The following is a 14,307-nucleotide window of genomic DNA, read 5'->3' on the forward strand; positions in this document are numbered from 1 at the left end:
CAAGCCAGACATAGAAATTTGAATAAGTCCTTGCGTCCGTCCACCTAAAATAATCGGGCGCGCGGACAAACCCTTAATGGGCTATCAGGTGCTCATGGGCTCCTTCAGAACTAAGACGGCACATGTAAAGCAGGCCTCCCGACATTGTGTACACTTTTGACCAAAACGGGCCCTTCGGCCCTGCCCGGTAGCATAAAGAATTCTCTAGAAAACGACAACTAATTCCAGAAGACCAACCGCTTCAAAAGACCGCCAAAAATAAAGAAACCGAGAAACCAGTAGAACCCTCTCGAATACTCCGTAAAAATTCCCGAAACCTAATCCCACCATTTATAAACCCCAACCTCACTATCTGATTCATGACCAGCGAAAAAAAAAGAAAGTTATACTCTGATCGCAATCACAAAATTAAAAATCCCGATCACGAAAAATCCCTCTCTGTGAGTAATTCTAATGGCGGAAGTAGAGATGGCAGGAGAAGCACCAGAAGCATTTGCGTTTCAGGCTGAGATTAATCAGTTGCTGAGTTTGATCATCAATACTTTTTACAGCAACAAAGAGATCTTCTTAAGAGAGTTGATTAGTAATTCATCCGATGCTTTGGATAAAATCCGATTCGAGGGTTTAACTGACAAGACTAAATTGGAGGCTCAACCTGAGTTGTTTATCAGAATTGTTCCTGATAAGGTTAAAAAGACTCTCGCCATTACTGATAGTGGTGTTGGGATGACTAAAGCAGGTACGATTTACTAAACCCTAACTGTGATTTTTGATTGTACTTTTTCATTTTTGATTTTGATTTGAATTTTATGTTAACTCGGTATGAATCGGTTTTACTGAGTCGAATTTGTTTTTGAGACGGGTCGTAGATCAGAAACTGTTTATTAATACTGCAAATTGTCGATTACCTTGAAATTGTTGATTACCTTTGAGTCGGTAAAAATCCGTATTGATTGTTCAAAATTTTGCTAAAACCGAGTCAGTGAGGAGATAGTACCGAGTTGACTGATCTCACCTCATTAATGAATGGTTCACTGAAATTCCTGAAAGTTTCTAGGTGAATTATGACAACAGGGATGTCTATTTGGATAGTTTTATTTGTGATCTTGGGTTTTGATTGTAACTGCCATTGGGATTTTACAGATTTGGTTAACAATTTGGGAACAATAGCAAGATCTGGAACAAAGGAGTTCATGGAGGCATTACAAGCTGGTGCAGATGTTACTATGATTGGACAATTTGGCGTTGGATTTTACTCTGCTTATCTTGTAGCTGAGAAAGTTATTGTGACAACTAAACACAATGATGATGAGCAATACATCTGGGAGTCTCAAGCAGGTGGATCATTCACTGTTACCAGAGATGTAGATGGTGAACAGTTGGGTAGAGGAACTAGAATCACTCTCTTCCTCAAGGAAGATCAGGTATGTTAAATTTTGCTTGTCCTGGTATTCAATGTATTTTGGTGTTTGTTTATTTGTATGGTTGTCTGAGTGTGGGTTTGCATTGTTTATGCAGTTGGATTACTTGGAAGAGAGGAAGATTAAGGATCTTGTGAAGAAGCATTCTGAATTCATCAGTTACCCAATTTATCTCTGGACTGAGAAGACAACTGAGAAGGAAGTGAGTGATGATGAAGATGATGAGGCAAAGAAGGAAGAAGGAGCTGTTGAGGAGGTTGATGAGGAGAAAGAGAAGGATGGTAAGAAAAAGAAGAAGGTGAAGGAAGTTTCTCATGAATGGGAATTGATCAACAAGCAGAAACCAATTTGGTTGAGGAAGCCAGAAGAGATAACAAAGGATGAGTATGCTTCTTTCTACAAGAGCTTGACTAATGACTGGGAAGAACATCTTGCTGTCAAGCATTTCTCTGTGGAAGGGCAGCTTGAATTCAAGGCAGTTCTCTTTGTGCCTAAGAGAGCTCCTTTTGATCTTTTTGATACAAAGAAGAAGATGAACAACATCAAGCTGTACGTCAGGAGGGTGTTCATTATGAACAACTGTGAGGAGTTGATTCCTGAGTATCTTTCGTTTGTGAAGGGTGTTGTTGATTCGGATGATTTGCCACTTAACATCTCCCGTGAAATGCTTCAGCAGAACAAGATTTTGAAAGTCATCAGGAAGAATATTGTGAAGAAATGTATTGAGATGTTCACTGAAATCTCTGAGAACAAGGAGGACTATGCTAAATTTTACGAGGCATTTTCGAAGAACTTAAAGTTGGGCATTCACGAGGACAGCCAGAACAGAGCCAAGATTGCTGACTTGCTCCGATACTACTCCACAAAGAGTGGAGATGAGATGACAAGCTTGAAGGACTACGTCACCAGAATGAAGGAGGGACAGAAGGATATCTACTACATCACTGGTGAAAGCAAGAAAGCTGTTGAGAACTCTCCATTCTTAGAGAGACTCAAGAAGAGAGGCTACGAAGTTCTGTTCATGGTTGATGCCATCGACGAATACGCAGTTGGACAATTGAAAGAGTATGATGGAAAGAAACTTGTTTCTGCAACAAAGGAAGGGCTGAAATTGGATGATGAGACAGAGGAAGAGAAGAAGCTGAGAGAGGAGAAGAAGAAATCTTTTGAGATTCTTTGCAAGACCATCAAGGAAATTTTGGGTGACAAAGTGGAGAAAGTTGTGGTTTCTGACAGGATCGTGGACTCTCCTTGCTGCTTGGTGACTGGAGAGTATGGGTGGACAGCAAACATGGAGAGAATAATGAAAGCTCAGGCATTAAGGGATAGCAGCATGGGCTCTTACATGTCGAGCAAGAAAACCATGGAGATAAATCCTGACAATGGAATCATGGAGGAGTTGAGGAAGAGGGCAGAGGCTGATAAGAATGACAAGTCAGTTAAAGATTTGGTGATCCTACTATTTGAGACTGCTCTGCTAACTTCAGGTTTCAGCCTGGAGGAACCGAACACCTTTGCAGCCAGAATTCACAGAATGTTGAAGTTAGGCCTGAGCATAGAGGAAGAGGAGGAAGCTGCTGGTGAAGATGCTGAGATGCCTGAGCTTGTGGAAGATGCAACAGAAGAGAGCAAGATGGAGGAAGTTGATTAAGGACTCAACAGTCTGACGGTGTAGTGGTCAATTCGGTACTTCTTTTCTGGTGGTCCAGTTATCTGTCAAAACTGGGTCTGTTTACTCTTTTCTTTTTTTGGTTTTAGTATTTAGTTATGTCATGAAGTAGTAGTGTCGATAATCTATGGTTATCTTTTTGACTGTCTTTGGTAATACAACTGTTTCTTTCTATGCTCAAATCTTTCTATGCTCAAGCTGTGTCAAGTTCCAATTTCAATCCGACCATCTGCTGACATATAGTGAATCTGTGATGGCATGTTCCTTGTAGAGAGCTCTCCCTGTAGGATGTAGGCCAACACTAATGAAATGAACGTCCAGCGAGAGTGTTCTTGAACCACCTCAACAGAGGAGAACACCTTTCCAAGCAAAATAATGCCCCCAATTGTGGTTCATAACAGTGTTGTTGCTGTTGAAGTCCAGAATGTATCTTGAGAGTACTGATTTTAAAGTGCCCTGGTCGTCTGCCTACTACACCTCACACCAGGCTGGATTCAGTTCTCATTTTATCACTCTAGTTAGTCAACAGCAAACCTGACATGCTCTGCCTACTTTGAAGTCAAGTTTTGTGTGTCAATTAGGTTGAAAATATGCCTGCATGTTTACAAATTGTCTAGTGGTTGGTCTCAACCCACTCTACAAATTTCAATCGAAAAATTAAGGTTAGAACCCATTCCACCTTTCACTCGCTGAAAGGTCACGTTTTTGTTTGAGAAGATGTCTCGGAAAACTATAATTTCCTGAAACATCAAGACCACTGAAGTCTAATCGCACAACGAAATCAAATGTTAAAACCAAATTAATCAAACATATGTCGCTATAATAGTAATAATAATCCAATATGATGAGCAAAATTGAATTTCTACTCTAATAAAACATTTAAACCTAAGCAGAAGCGTCATTGGTTGTTCTGAATCTTCAGATAAATTCATTCGTCCAATTCCTAATGCAACCTTCCCTATCTTACAGCTTAGATACACCACCCCAGGGCATAGCTGTAGATGCTCAATGTTTAACCAAACATCCTCTTAAGTTACCCTTTGATGTTTCATTTCTTTATCTGTGAAACTCTAGTGTTTGATATTTGTATTAGCACATTTAGAACTCCTCAATGTAACAGATAAACAGACTGCAGGGTAGAAATGTAAAAACAATCCCTTGAATCATGGTCCTTAGCATCCCACAGCATTGCAGTACCAAATAAGAACACATGTCCAATGCAAAAGAAGATTCAAGCTTACAAAGTCCATCAAAATAAACGAAGAGGTAAGCAGGGACTACACCTAGGATGTCGGAAGTAAAATAGCAACTGAAAGGCAGAAGAAGTTAAATAGAGATCCCTTCATCTAATAAAATTCAAGTGTGATAAGAACACATGTCCAATGCAAAAGAAGATTCAAGCTTACAAAGTCCATCAAAATAAACGAAGAGGTAAGCAGGGACTACACCTAGGATGTCGGAAGTAAAATAGCAACTGAAAGGCAGAAGAAGTTAAATAGAGATCTCTTCATCTAATAAAATTCAAGTGTGATAAGAACACATGTCCAATGCAAAAGAAGATTCAAGCTTACAAAGTCCATCAAAATAAACGAAGAGGTAAGCAGGGACTACACCTAGGATGTCGGAAGTAAAATAGCAACTGAAAGGCAGAAGAAGTTAAATAGAGATCCCTTCATCTAATAAAATTCAAGTGTGATAAGAACACATGTCCAATGCAAAAGAAGATTCAAGCTTACAAAGTCCATCAAAATAAACGAAGAGGTAAGCAGGGACTACACCTAAGATGTCGGAAGTAAAATAGCAACTGAAAGGCAGAAGAAGTTAAATAGAGATCCCTTCATCTAATAAAATTCAAGTGTGATAGAAAGGTACTAATTAAGTAAAGTAAAAAACCCTCTGGTCGGTTGCAAACAGCTATGATGTTAGCAAAACCCTTCAGTACTACATATACAAAAGTTGGTCACAACAACGTCTTCTAGTCGAGATGATATTGCTAGTCTACTATCATCACCATCTTCTTGTTCCTATGGTCGCCGGGTGATCAACTTCAATCTGGCTTCATTAGCATCCCTGTAAGCACCAACAAGAAAAAGTTAACAGACAATATGCCAGAGTGTAAAACAAGAAATATGCCAGAGTGTAAAACAGGAAAATTATGATAAAGTTTCTTGTTATTAGAAGAGAAATTAAAACAAAATATGAGAAGTCACATTGTACTAGTTATTCTGCTTCAGACAAGATACAGATAGATTTGACAAAATAGAAATGAGATTTCTCCCAAGTCCTACCACTTGATAGAGTTTATGGATAATAAAGGTTGTTAAATCATGTGCAACATTGATGACTATATTGGGTCATGAAGACCCAATCACACGATTCAAAGGGGTTTAACAAGTAAACACTCTGACCATGTAAGTTGTGGGTACAGATTTGAGCCTTCTAAACACGTTGTATTAAGTCTAATGATTCTGTAAACCACATTTCTTGAAAATGTGGTTATTCTAGACAAATTTCTTTAGAAAGAGAATAAGGCGTTTCCACTAGGAAAACGTAGAGACACTGACATCTAGAGAACGTAAGGGACCTTCAGACAACCAAATTGGTTGCCAAATTTGAATGGGAATTCAAGCACTTCAATTATATGTCTTGATGTTTATGACAAATGGAAATAGAATTCTTAATAAAGGTCGATAAAACTGAACCTGAATGCATCTACGAGATCTTTGTTTTCAGGATCCAGCGTCAAACCCTTAAAGAACGCATCTGCTGCTTCGCCGTACCTCTGTGATAACAAATACAACAAATAAATTAAAATGTGATTTGTCTCTGAAAAATCGAAAAAGCAAAGCAGAGGAAAAGACACCGACTTTCAAAATGTTGAGTGCTATGCCTGCCCTGTAGTATGCCTTTGGCCAATCAGGCCTTAAAGATATGCATTCAGTTGCATCCCTTAATGCTTCAGTTCCGTCATGCAGACGTGCATAACACGCACTCCTATTGGATAGTAGAGTGGCATCTGTAGGAGCAACTTCCAACGCCTATATTTTCATCACCAAAATTTAATTGTTAAAGCAGTCACCACTCACAACACACAAGAGGAAACCCAAAAAAATAAAATTATAAGAATGAAAACGTGAAGTAATAAACAAGTAGTTCAGACAGTAAAAATTGACACAGGTAACATTCAGACAGTAAACAACTAAGACTTGAAACAAAATCTGACACAGGTAAAAATTGGCTGGCTGGAAAGATCCCACGAGGTCTTTTGCAAATCTGTTAATATTTTTTCCCTCCATAACCAGAAATGGAGTTGACGAATGTTAATACAGTATTTTTACACCCTTGATGAGTGCCCTAATTAATGGAGAGTATCCATGATCATTAATACAGTATTTAATCACTAATATGATTGATATTCCCATGACATAAATCAATTCTTAACTTCCATAGATCTATGCACTACCAGAAGCCCAGAAATCTGAAACAACTACTACTCTTTTTAAAGATCACAATTATGGCAACTTTCAGTCTTATGTCTACTCCAAGAGCATAAATCATTCTGCTATATGATGGAAATGTGATGACCCCTTAGTTTCTCATGTGGTTAACTAAGTTTAATGCAATTTGGTTGCCCCATCTGAAAAACTGTACATCGTGTTGTCCTTTAAGACGGAACTACAAACACACATGGTAGATTTGGAAGAAAAGGAAACACCAAATAAAGGTATTGAACTTTACCTGCATATTATACCAAACAAGCAGATAACTAAGGCTACAATCATCTACCACTATACTTATTGATTGTGTCCAATCAGAAATATACATGTAAAGCTTGAAGACATATTCACCTTCAGCATACACTAATAGGCTATATAAATTAACTCATCAAACTAAGTTTACTCTTACAAATCACCACCAAAGTGTCATTCAAAGGTGAAGACAAATACCTCTGAGTACCAGTGCTTCGCCAACGTATACTTCTTTTCCTGAAACGCTTCCGCGCCGTTCATTTTTCCTTGAAGAAATCTTTCTAAGTCTTCAGGTTTCTTCTGTTTGAAAGTTCGGATTTTATCTTGTTAAAGAATTCATAAACAAACTGGAAGTAGAAGGCAATTAAAATTAAATGGTGGTGATGGCAACAAAGAAAAGGAGATGTACGAAATGATAGTTATACATAGCACTGGTTTATCATTACACGACACATGTTATACACTGAGTGCGTACTTTACTTCATTATGCCACCGTCCCTTCACTTCCTTTAATGTTCTTATATTCTTCTTAAATTGCTGATTTAAGCCAAGAAGTGCAGGTGAGCTCTAAAGCCCCTTGTCCAATCCTTACTGCTTAAGTTTGTAAAAGATACAAAGGTCCAGAATTCTTGATAAAACTTGGGCCTCTACTTAGTTATGTGGCTATCCCATAGCAAACTGTTGTAAATGTACCTCTAGTCTGAACATAAGGGCTTGTTCACAAGTAATAATTGTCAGGCACCTGCAACGTTTGATATGACGCAAATGACACAATAGCTAGACGTGCATGTTAAGCGAAGCCATCTGGCCTTACTTATTGATATTGGAATCAGCTATATAGATTGGTATATCAATAATATCGTAACTCTGTATTGCAGAAAGCAGGTCTAGGAAGTGGATAAACTAATTTAGAGCTTGATGATACCAGTGGTTGAGAAATTTTATTATCCACTAAGGTGGTGTGGTAGAATAATAGACTGGTGGGCAATCAATAGAGGTTGATATACATATGGAGGAAAAAGGCGAGATCGTGAAGGGTTACTACAGGTGCAAATAGACATAAGCATTTCCTCGTATGTTTCTCAATAAATAAGAAATTCCAACCCTAAATTATCACATAATTACAGATAGAAGCCAATGCATCAATTGTGTAAGATATAAATAGTGTACCTTCTTCTTTTTGGCGACCTCAGAATGCACATGCTCCATAAGTCCACCAATGGTCCAATTTGGATATGTTGGAATGCGAGAAGTTACAGGAAATAGAATCCTAATAATTTCACTTTTTCCATCTCTAGCAGCCATTTCTACTGCAGTCACCCCTTCCTGTGTTTTAAAAACAGAAGAGAAGTTTGATTCCATAAGCTTGATCATAGGAATAGGATAACCCGACATCCAGTCAACCCAGTTCTCTCAAATGGTTTTGCCAATTCTCTTGACTACTGGTGAAAAATCAGTCACATTCAACCAGCCTGCAACTTGTAATCTCAAATATAGGTTTGCAATAAGTGGGGCATCTTGGCAAACCTAGTGATTGTAAATGAGGTGCAGCACACTAAGATGACAATGTCATTATTTTTAATAGAAGTGGGTCAAATAACTCCAGGTATGACAAGGTTTATTAAATGCATGAAGAAATGCATTTTCATAGTCTCATAGACACACTACCTTTCACCTGTTCTTGTGAACCAGGGTGTTGGCCTCTTAGAGCATCCAATCCTGGGGTGGTGTGCGACCCAAATTAAACTATCAGATGAACATCCTTAGAGTGGCCATAGGGGTTAGCTGAGCCCACGATGGGGGGGTGTAATGGGGGGCACAAAGTCATTTATATGGAAACCAAAGATCATTTCGACGACCAGATAGATTTCAGAAAAAGTTTGAACTGAAGAGAAATGAATCAGGAGGCTAAGTATTAGGTATCCATACATTATCTGTAACATTTGGATCAGCACCAGCCTCTAGTAAGCGCATGACAAGTTCCGTCACCCCAAAAGTTACAGCAAATATCAGAGGGGCAAATCCACATGATTCGGCATTTGGATCAGCACCTGCCTAGATAGATGCAGACAAAAGAAAGGTATGACTTTATTGGTTATCGAAATATGCGGAAAAATAACTTAAACATTTAGGAAGACAATGCACTACATCTTTGAGAAGATTCTGAGATAAGAATTACACTAGCATGTGACCCTAAGTATTATGTTTTGAGAGTTTGCACACATCCATAATTATCTTTCACATTATTATGCTTTTATTTATTTTTGGTTCAAGAATTCAATTTTAATGAACCAGACAAATTATTTTTAAGCATATGTAAGTTATGTGCACTTTATGACCAGCAAGCTAAACAGTATCGTTTTACATCGTAACATTCAATACGGTAAAATGGAAAATTATGGGCGTTGTATCCATGTGAAGTGTGAACCATAATAACACAACTTGGGGCACTTGGGGTATCCGATTCTGGAATTGTGTACAGCACCAGCTTGTGTAACGGTCTTCATATGTTAAGTTAACCATTACCTTTGGACCTAGAAAACGAGCTATACACCGACAGATGAAAATGACATAAACTAAGCAAAAGAAGTTTGGAATCAAACTCAAATCTAACTATAAAAATTTACTAGCAGACTACCAGTGGTTTTACTCAGAAGTGGTCACCCAGATAAATAAAGGGGCGAGTCTTTTCATAGGCATGAATTGTAATCTAGATCCACTAAGTGTAGATACTGTACAAATTCCTTTATGAAACCAATGTGAAATATAGTTACTACTCGCAAAACATTCTTAGCTGCCCTGAGAAGATAATAATTAATAAGACATTGTGCCACCAAAAGGTTGAGACATTTTTGTACCTTTAGTAAAAGATCCATGATTGGCAGTGAATTGATCGCAATAGTTGATGCTAGTGGTGTAACCACACCGAACAATACCACATTAGGCTGCATATAGGAACATAGATTTAGTTGATAGACCCCAGCAAGTTGGAAAACCAATAGTAGATAAAAAAAATCATTTGTGCACTACAGGATACTCTTAACTGTTTTCAAGTAGATAATCTAGTCATTTCTTTACAAACTAAGTTAACGAGTTGCACAAAGTTCCTGAAACGCAAGCTATATCTTCATAACTGAAAGATTGTAACGATGCCCTGTTTTATCTATCTATCCTGATAAACTACTTGCAAAAGAATAACTGTTCATTTAGTTGAGGGGAAGTCAACATACATCTGCATGGTGATCCAACAAAACTTTAACAGCATCAATCTGGCCAAGGAGAGCAGCATATGAAAGGGCTGTACCGGATCTAGTCGCAACATCAATGCGGATACCTTTCGATAGTAACAGTGTCTGTATCTCTCTATCTCCTGCAGATAAAGTGGCATATGATACAAATGCAGAAAACAAGAAAATCCAAATGCAAAAAAAAAAAAGATTATCTAAGAGATGAGCTACGTTTTTATGCAATTTTGGGATAAAGAAGTAGCAACATGGAAGAAGTCTACACTGCTCTAGTTAGACCAAGCACCAAGGTGAAGTATTTTACTATATCTCAAGGTTCACTATAAGAGGTTCCAACACATTCGCGTTCGAGTATACATCTAACTTTTTTAAAGTAGATATGTATGTAGTGTTTGCCTATATGTGGCATGAGGTAAGTTGTATGCCTCAATCTTCCAATGCTCCTGAAAACTCCAAACATTAAAAATTTCTCAAAACACTAACTTATGGAGGATAAAAACGCTACGAGAAAGTTCATCTAAGCCTTAACCAAGCATGCTCATCTAATGCAGAATAAAGTCCCCACAGCAAGAGATTTTTTGCAAAGAAAGTTAAAACCCAAGGATCTGGATAAACTAATTGACATTACCAGTAAAGATCAGAAATATTTATATTGAACCGGGATATACACACAAAATAAGGAACAAAATTTTCTTTACATGCAGTACCTTCTAAAGAAATCGGTCAGTTCTAACATAAGATTTTGCTTAAAAGGGCAAAGATAAGAATGGATTTTTTCCTACCAGGCATATTTTACTTGTATGCTAACCATAAACCAGTTACAAGGGTTTATCCAGAAAAATGATTTCCTTGGGATTGACAGTAAGGTAGACAGTTAAAGTATTACATGTTCCCAAAAATACACTTGATGGATCGCTTGAAAGCATAGCATTAGCTAAGGAAAAAATGAAAGAATGGACGCCTTTGTTGATGGTTTTGCTGGATACATATCGGTTGCATAACATTAGAGTGTAAAATAAAATAGCAGGGAAAGTTTGAATGCTAAAATAATAAGCTAGGAATCGGCTTTCTCTGCCCGCTAATCTAATCTTTGCACATCGCTGTCTATAAATAGATAGCAGACCCCACTAACGGCAATAGATAGCAGATCCCACTAACGGCACATATCAAAATTTAGTGTCACTGCGTCTAAAATCTAAACTACCATTGCTTACACTTGCTAAAGATTAAGTGGAAAATATAAACAAGTGCAGGCACACAGACATACATAGATATACAGAAAACAGGTAGATTTATAAGAATGCACAAGTTATGTTCTTAGGTTAAAGATATGTGAGGTACCTCCCAATACAGCATAATGCAAAGGAGTATTAGTTGTACAATCTGGATCAGTTGATCCATCAGGATTGGCGCCCTGCTCGAGAAGATACTCTACAGTGTTAAGATATCCCTTAACAGCTCCATATGATAAGGGAGTTACACCTGAAAAACAAAAACAACAATAAGATAAATATTTATTTCAGCTGAAGAGGTTTCCCTTTATGTTTCCTGAAGATAGTTGGGAAAAACAGTAAACATAACTGATCAAACAATTAATCCAAGTTCCATTTCAGCCCCCTAAACTATGTTTGTTCAGGCATAACATGGAAAGTATTCTAGTTATGTGACATCCTTCTAAAGAAGCCACCACGAATCAAAAGGCGAACAAATAGCTCATGGTGTGATATCAACCCCAAAAAGGACAATATTAACTAGCAGAAAATTTACAATAAGCGACTTAAGATCTTTGATAAAGTGCTTGAATTTGTATTGTACAAGCAAACAACTTCAGCAAGATCCACCACATCTTGTTGACAACCAGTATCATAGTTTAACAGAATCGCCCTAACAATTTTTCCAAATCAATGAACAACAGCTAAATGCCTAAATCCATGGTAATGATGAAGCTATAACTGGACAATAGTTAATAGTGAAATTTCAAATCTGCTCTCTAGGCATTTATTCTCTATGAAAACAAAATCAGGAAGAACAACCGAAATAATTCATTACCTGCGTCATCCTTAACATCAACATCAAGTTTCAACTCTTCAAGCAAGTAACTACAAACATTCACTCTTCCTCCAGCAGCAGCAAAAGCAAGAGATCCTCTTCCATCTCCATCCACAAGACGTTGGATGGTCTTTGCTAATCCATTCCCTCTCTTATCGTAAGACGAAGCTATCACTGAAAATCACCCAAAACATAATTTAGAAGAGGAAAAAAAAACCCATAAATAATCAAACTATTATCTGGAGCTTACTTTTGAAAAGATCTAGCTCCCCTGTGTAAGCAGAATTGTGAAGATCAAAATACGCCGACGTACGGCCTGCAAAAAGAGTCGAACTCAAACTCAAAATCAGCAACAACAAAAAAAAAATTGAAAAGTTGAAAGAAAAAACATGGAGAACTCAAGGGTTTCGAATAAGAGTACAGACATGGAGAGTAAATCCTATGAATCTCATCTCTATCCGGGCTGACATCCATATGTTCTCGTAGAGCTGCAAAATCAGAAAACGAAAATGTGAAAAAACAGAAGAAGAATATTCAAAATCAGAAGTAGAGAAAGCAGCTAGAGTTTTACAGAGAAAGAAAACGAACATTGATTGCTCTCCATTTTAGGGTTTCGGGAGCAGAGATTTGTGAGTGTGCTAAGGGTGATGAGTAAAGAGAGATCTTATAAAATGAGTTTTTATTTTCTCTTCTTTGTTTTTTTTTGGAAGACGCGCCAAGAAATGTCAGTGTACGAAACGGTTAAACCCCTATAAAATTGACACATCATCCAAAAATAAGGGTAAAAAGTGTTGGGCTGTTTAAAACTCACCACAAAATTGAAAGCATGGCTCTAAATGTTGGGATACAGGCCTAGAAAACGTTTGTATTCCTGAAAGGTTTAGGTACTAATGCTGCCAGATAAGTGGACAAGGCAGAAGTTATCTAACTTTGTGCCACCCAAAGCACCGATAATTTGAAAACCGAGCAACTGTCACCGTAAGGAATGTCTCATGCTTTTCCGTCATGGCTTAACATATGTAAATCACTTTATGTCACTGTTCTCCTCGTAACAAGAGTTATAAAACACTGGCAAATTGAGTAAGAGACTGAGTGAAAGAGTGTTTTGTGATTGTGGAAGTCTTAAAAAACGGACTAAGCGGCTTATATTTATCTGTTTGGAGAGAAAAACTATCTCCAAGCGGCTTTTTTTTTTAATAATAAAATCTAATTGTAGGTCTCTCATCTAAGAGCAACCACAATCACGACCAAATTTGGGGACTATACCCAAATTTGGTCCGAAAGTGAAGCGCAATGGAGAGGATCATAGTCATATTTAGTCTGGAAAACTAGGGTTTGAGACTAAATGTAGTCGTCAACCCAGACCAAATCAAAATATAGTGAAGCATAGGTATAGAGAGCGTGTGATGCTAGGCGTGAGTATAATGAGCGTCTGGGATTAGGCGTTAGTATAATAAGCGTCTGAGTGTGGAGAGTTAATAGAATTAGCGTTTGAATGGGGCGCGGTTATAAACACCTGATAGAGCATTGCTCGGTCGAACTCGCATGCGTTGCTATCTCAAGCATGTTTGTCAATGTTAGTGATCAAAACTATAAGTCTTGATTTCTAGCCTATATAGCTAAAGGTCTCGGACTAGGCTAGAAAGTGTAGTTGAGCTCAAGAACTCCATGGCAATCATCATATAAGACGAAGGACTACTCAAGGAACCGGTGGATCTTCATCGAATAAAAGGTATGTGGAGACTTGAACTTATCTATCACTTAAAAGTCTATCTATCTCCTATTCTTGAGACAAAAGTCATTTTGATATATAAACTTTCATTACACACATTTGCTATTTCGAGTCGAGTTTAACTCGCCTATCTATTTCTCGAAATATGTGTTGGTAAGCTTTCGCTTTAGCAAAATTCATCTTTACCTAGTGACGAATGTCATGTTATGTTTCAATCACTTTGGAAATTGCTCTGACGAAAAATGGTCTGTGAATAATGACTATATAACATCCTCTGAGAATGTTTCAATGATTGAAATGAGAGTTTAGATTACATAACCATTGGTAGGATATAAGCATTGTTGTGGAAACACATATATGTATAAGTCCTTATTCTTTGAACCAAAGTTTGCGAACTTTGTTGATCAAGAGAAGCGGAATGTGGCGTGAGCCAAGTCCGCGA

At 37.7% G+C, this 14,307-nt stretch overlaps 2 protein-coding genes across 3 annotated transcripts; one reads left to right on the plus strand and one right to left on the minus strand.

Moving 5' to 3' along the window:
• Window positions 1-280: 280 nt before the first annotated feature.
• On the plus strand, window positions 281-3,287 carry LOC113275069 (heat shock protein 83-like). Its single transcript, XM_026524505.1, has 3 exons — window positions 281-739; window positions 1,144-1,424; window positions 1,519-3,287. The coding sequence occupies exons 1-3, from the start codon at window positions 454-456 to the stop codon at window positions 3,070-3,072; spliced, it is 2,121 nt and encodes a 706-aa protein (XP_026380290.1). The 5' UTR covers window positions 281-453; the 3' UTR covers window positions 3,073-3,287.
• Window positions 3,288-4,638: 1,351 nt separating this feature from the next.
• On the minus strand, window positions 4,639-12,783 carry LOC113273695 (ankyrin-3-like). 2 transcript variants are annotated; one of them, XM_026523332.1, is made up of 13 exons: window positions 12,722-12,783; window positions 12,559-12,621; window positions 12,384-12,449; window positions 12,134-12,307; window positions 11,426-11,566; window positions 10,070-10,209; window positions 9,698-9,784; window positions 8,769-8,894; window positions 8,010-8,165; window positions 7,038-7,136; window positions 5,958-6,128; window positions 5,793-5,872; window positions 4,639-5,160 (listed from the first exon to the last, which is right to left on the minus strand). In XM_026523332.1, the coding sequence occupies exons 1-13, from the start codon at window positions 12,735-12,737 to the stop codon at window positions 5,115-5,117; spliced, it is 1,365 nt and encodes a 454-aa protein (XP_026379117.1). In that variant the 5' UTR covers window positions 12,738-12,783; the 3' UTR covers window positions 4,639-5,114. The 2 variants fall into 2 exon arrangements, with proteins under 2 accessions (XP_026379117.1, XP_026379116.1); XM_026523331.1 differs by having other exon boundaries at window positions 7,038-7,139.
• Between the last annotated feature and the right edge of the window lie 1,524 nt (window positions 12,784-14,307).

Source organism: Papaver somniferum, chromosome 4, assembly GCF_003573695.1.
Source record: "Papaver somniferum cultivar HN1 chromosome 4, ASM357369v1, whole genome shotgun sequence".
In the NCBI taxonomy this organism is placed as follows: domain Eukaryota; kingdom Viridiplantae; phylum Streptophyta; class Magnoliopsida; order Ranunculales; family Papaveraceae; genus Papaver; species Papaver somniferum.

Bases quoted from the DNA above. Each gene is read 5' to 3' on its own strand.
- LOC113273695 (XM_026523331.1), bottom strand. The intron at 12,308-12,383 runs GTAAGCTCCAGA...GGTGATTTTCAG, and splicing joins GGAGCTAGATCTTTTCAAAA to TGATAGCTTCGTCTTACGAT. The intron at 8,895-9,697 runs GTACAAAAATGT...GCATCTATCTAG, and splicing joins TCATGGATCTTTTACTAAAG to GCAGGTGCTGATCCAAATGC.
- LOC113275069 (XM_026524505.1), top strand. From the start codon at position 454: ATGGCGGAAGTAGAGATGGCAGGAGAAGCACCAGAAGCATTTGCGTTT. The intron at 740-1,143 runs GTACGATTTACT...GGGATTTTACAG, and splicing joins TGTTGGGATGACTAAAGCAG to ATTTGGTTAACAATTTGGGA. The intron at 1,425-1,518 runs GTATGTTAAATT...TTGTTTATGCAG, and splicing joins TCTTCCTCAAGGAAGATCAG to TTGGATTACTTGGAAGAGAG.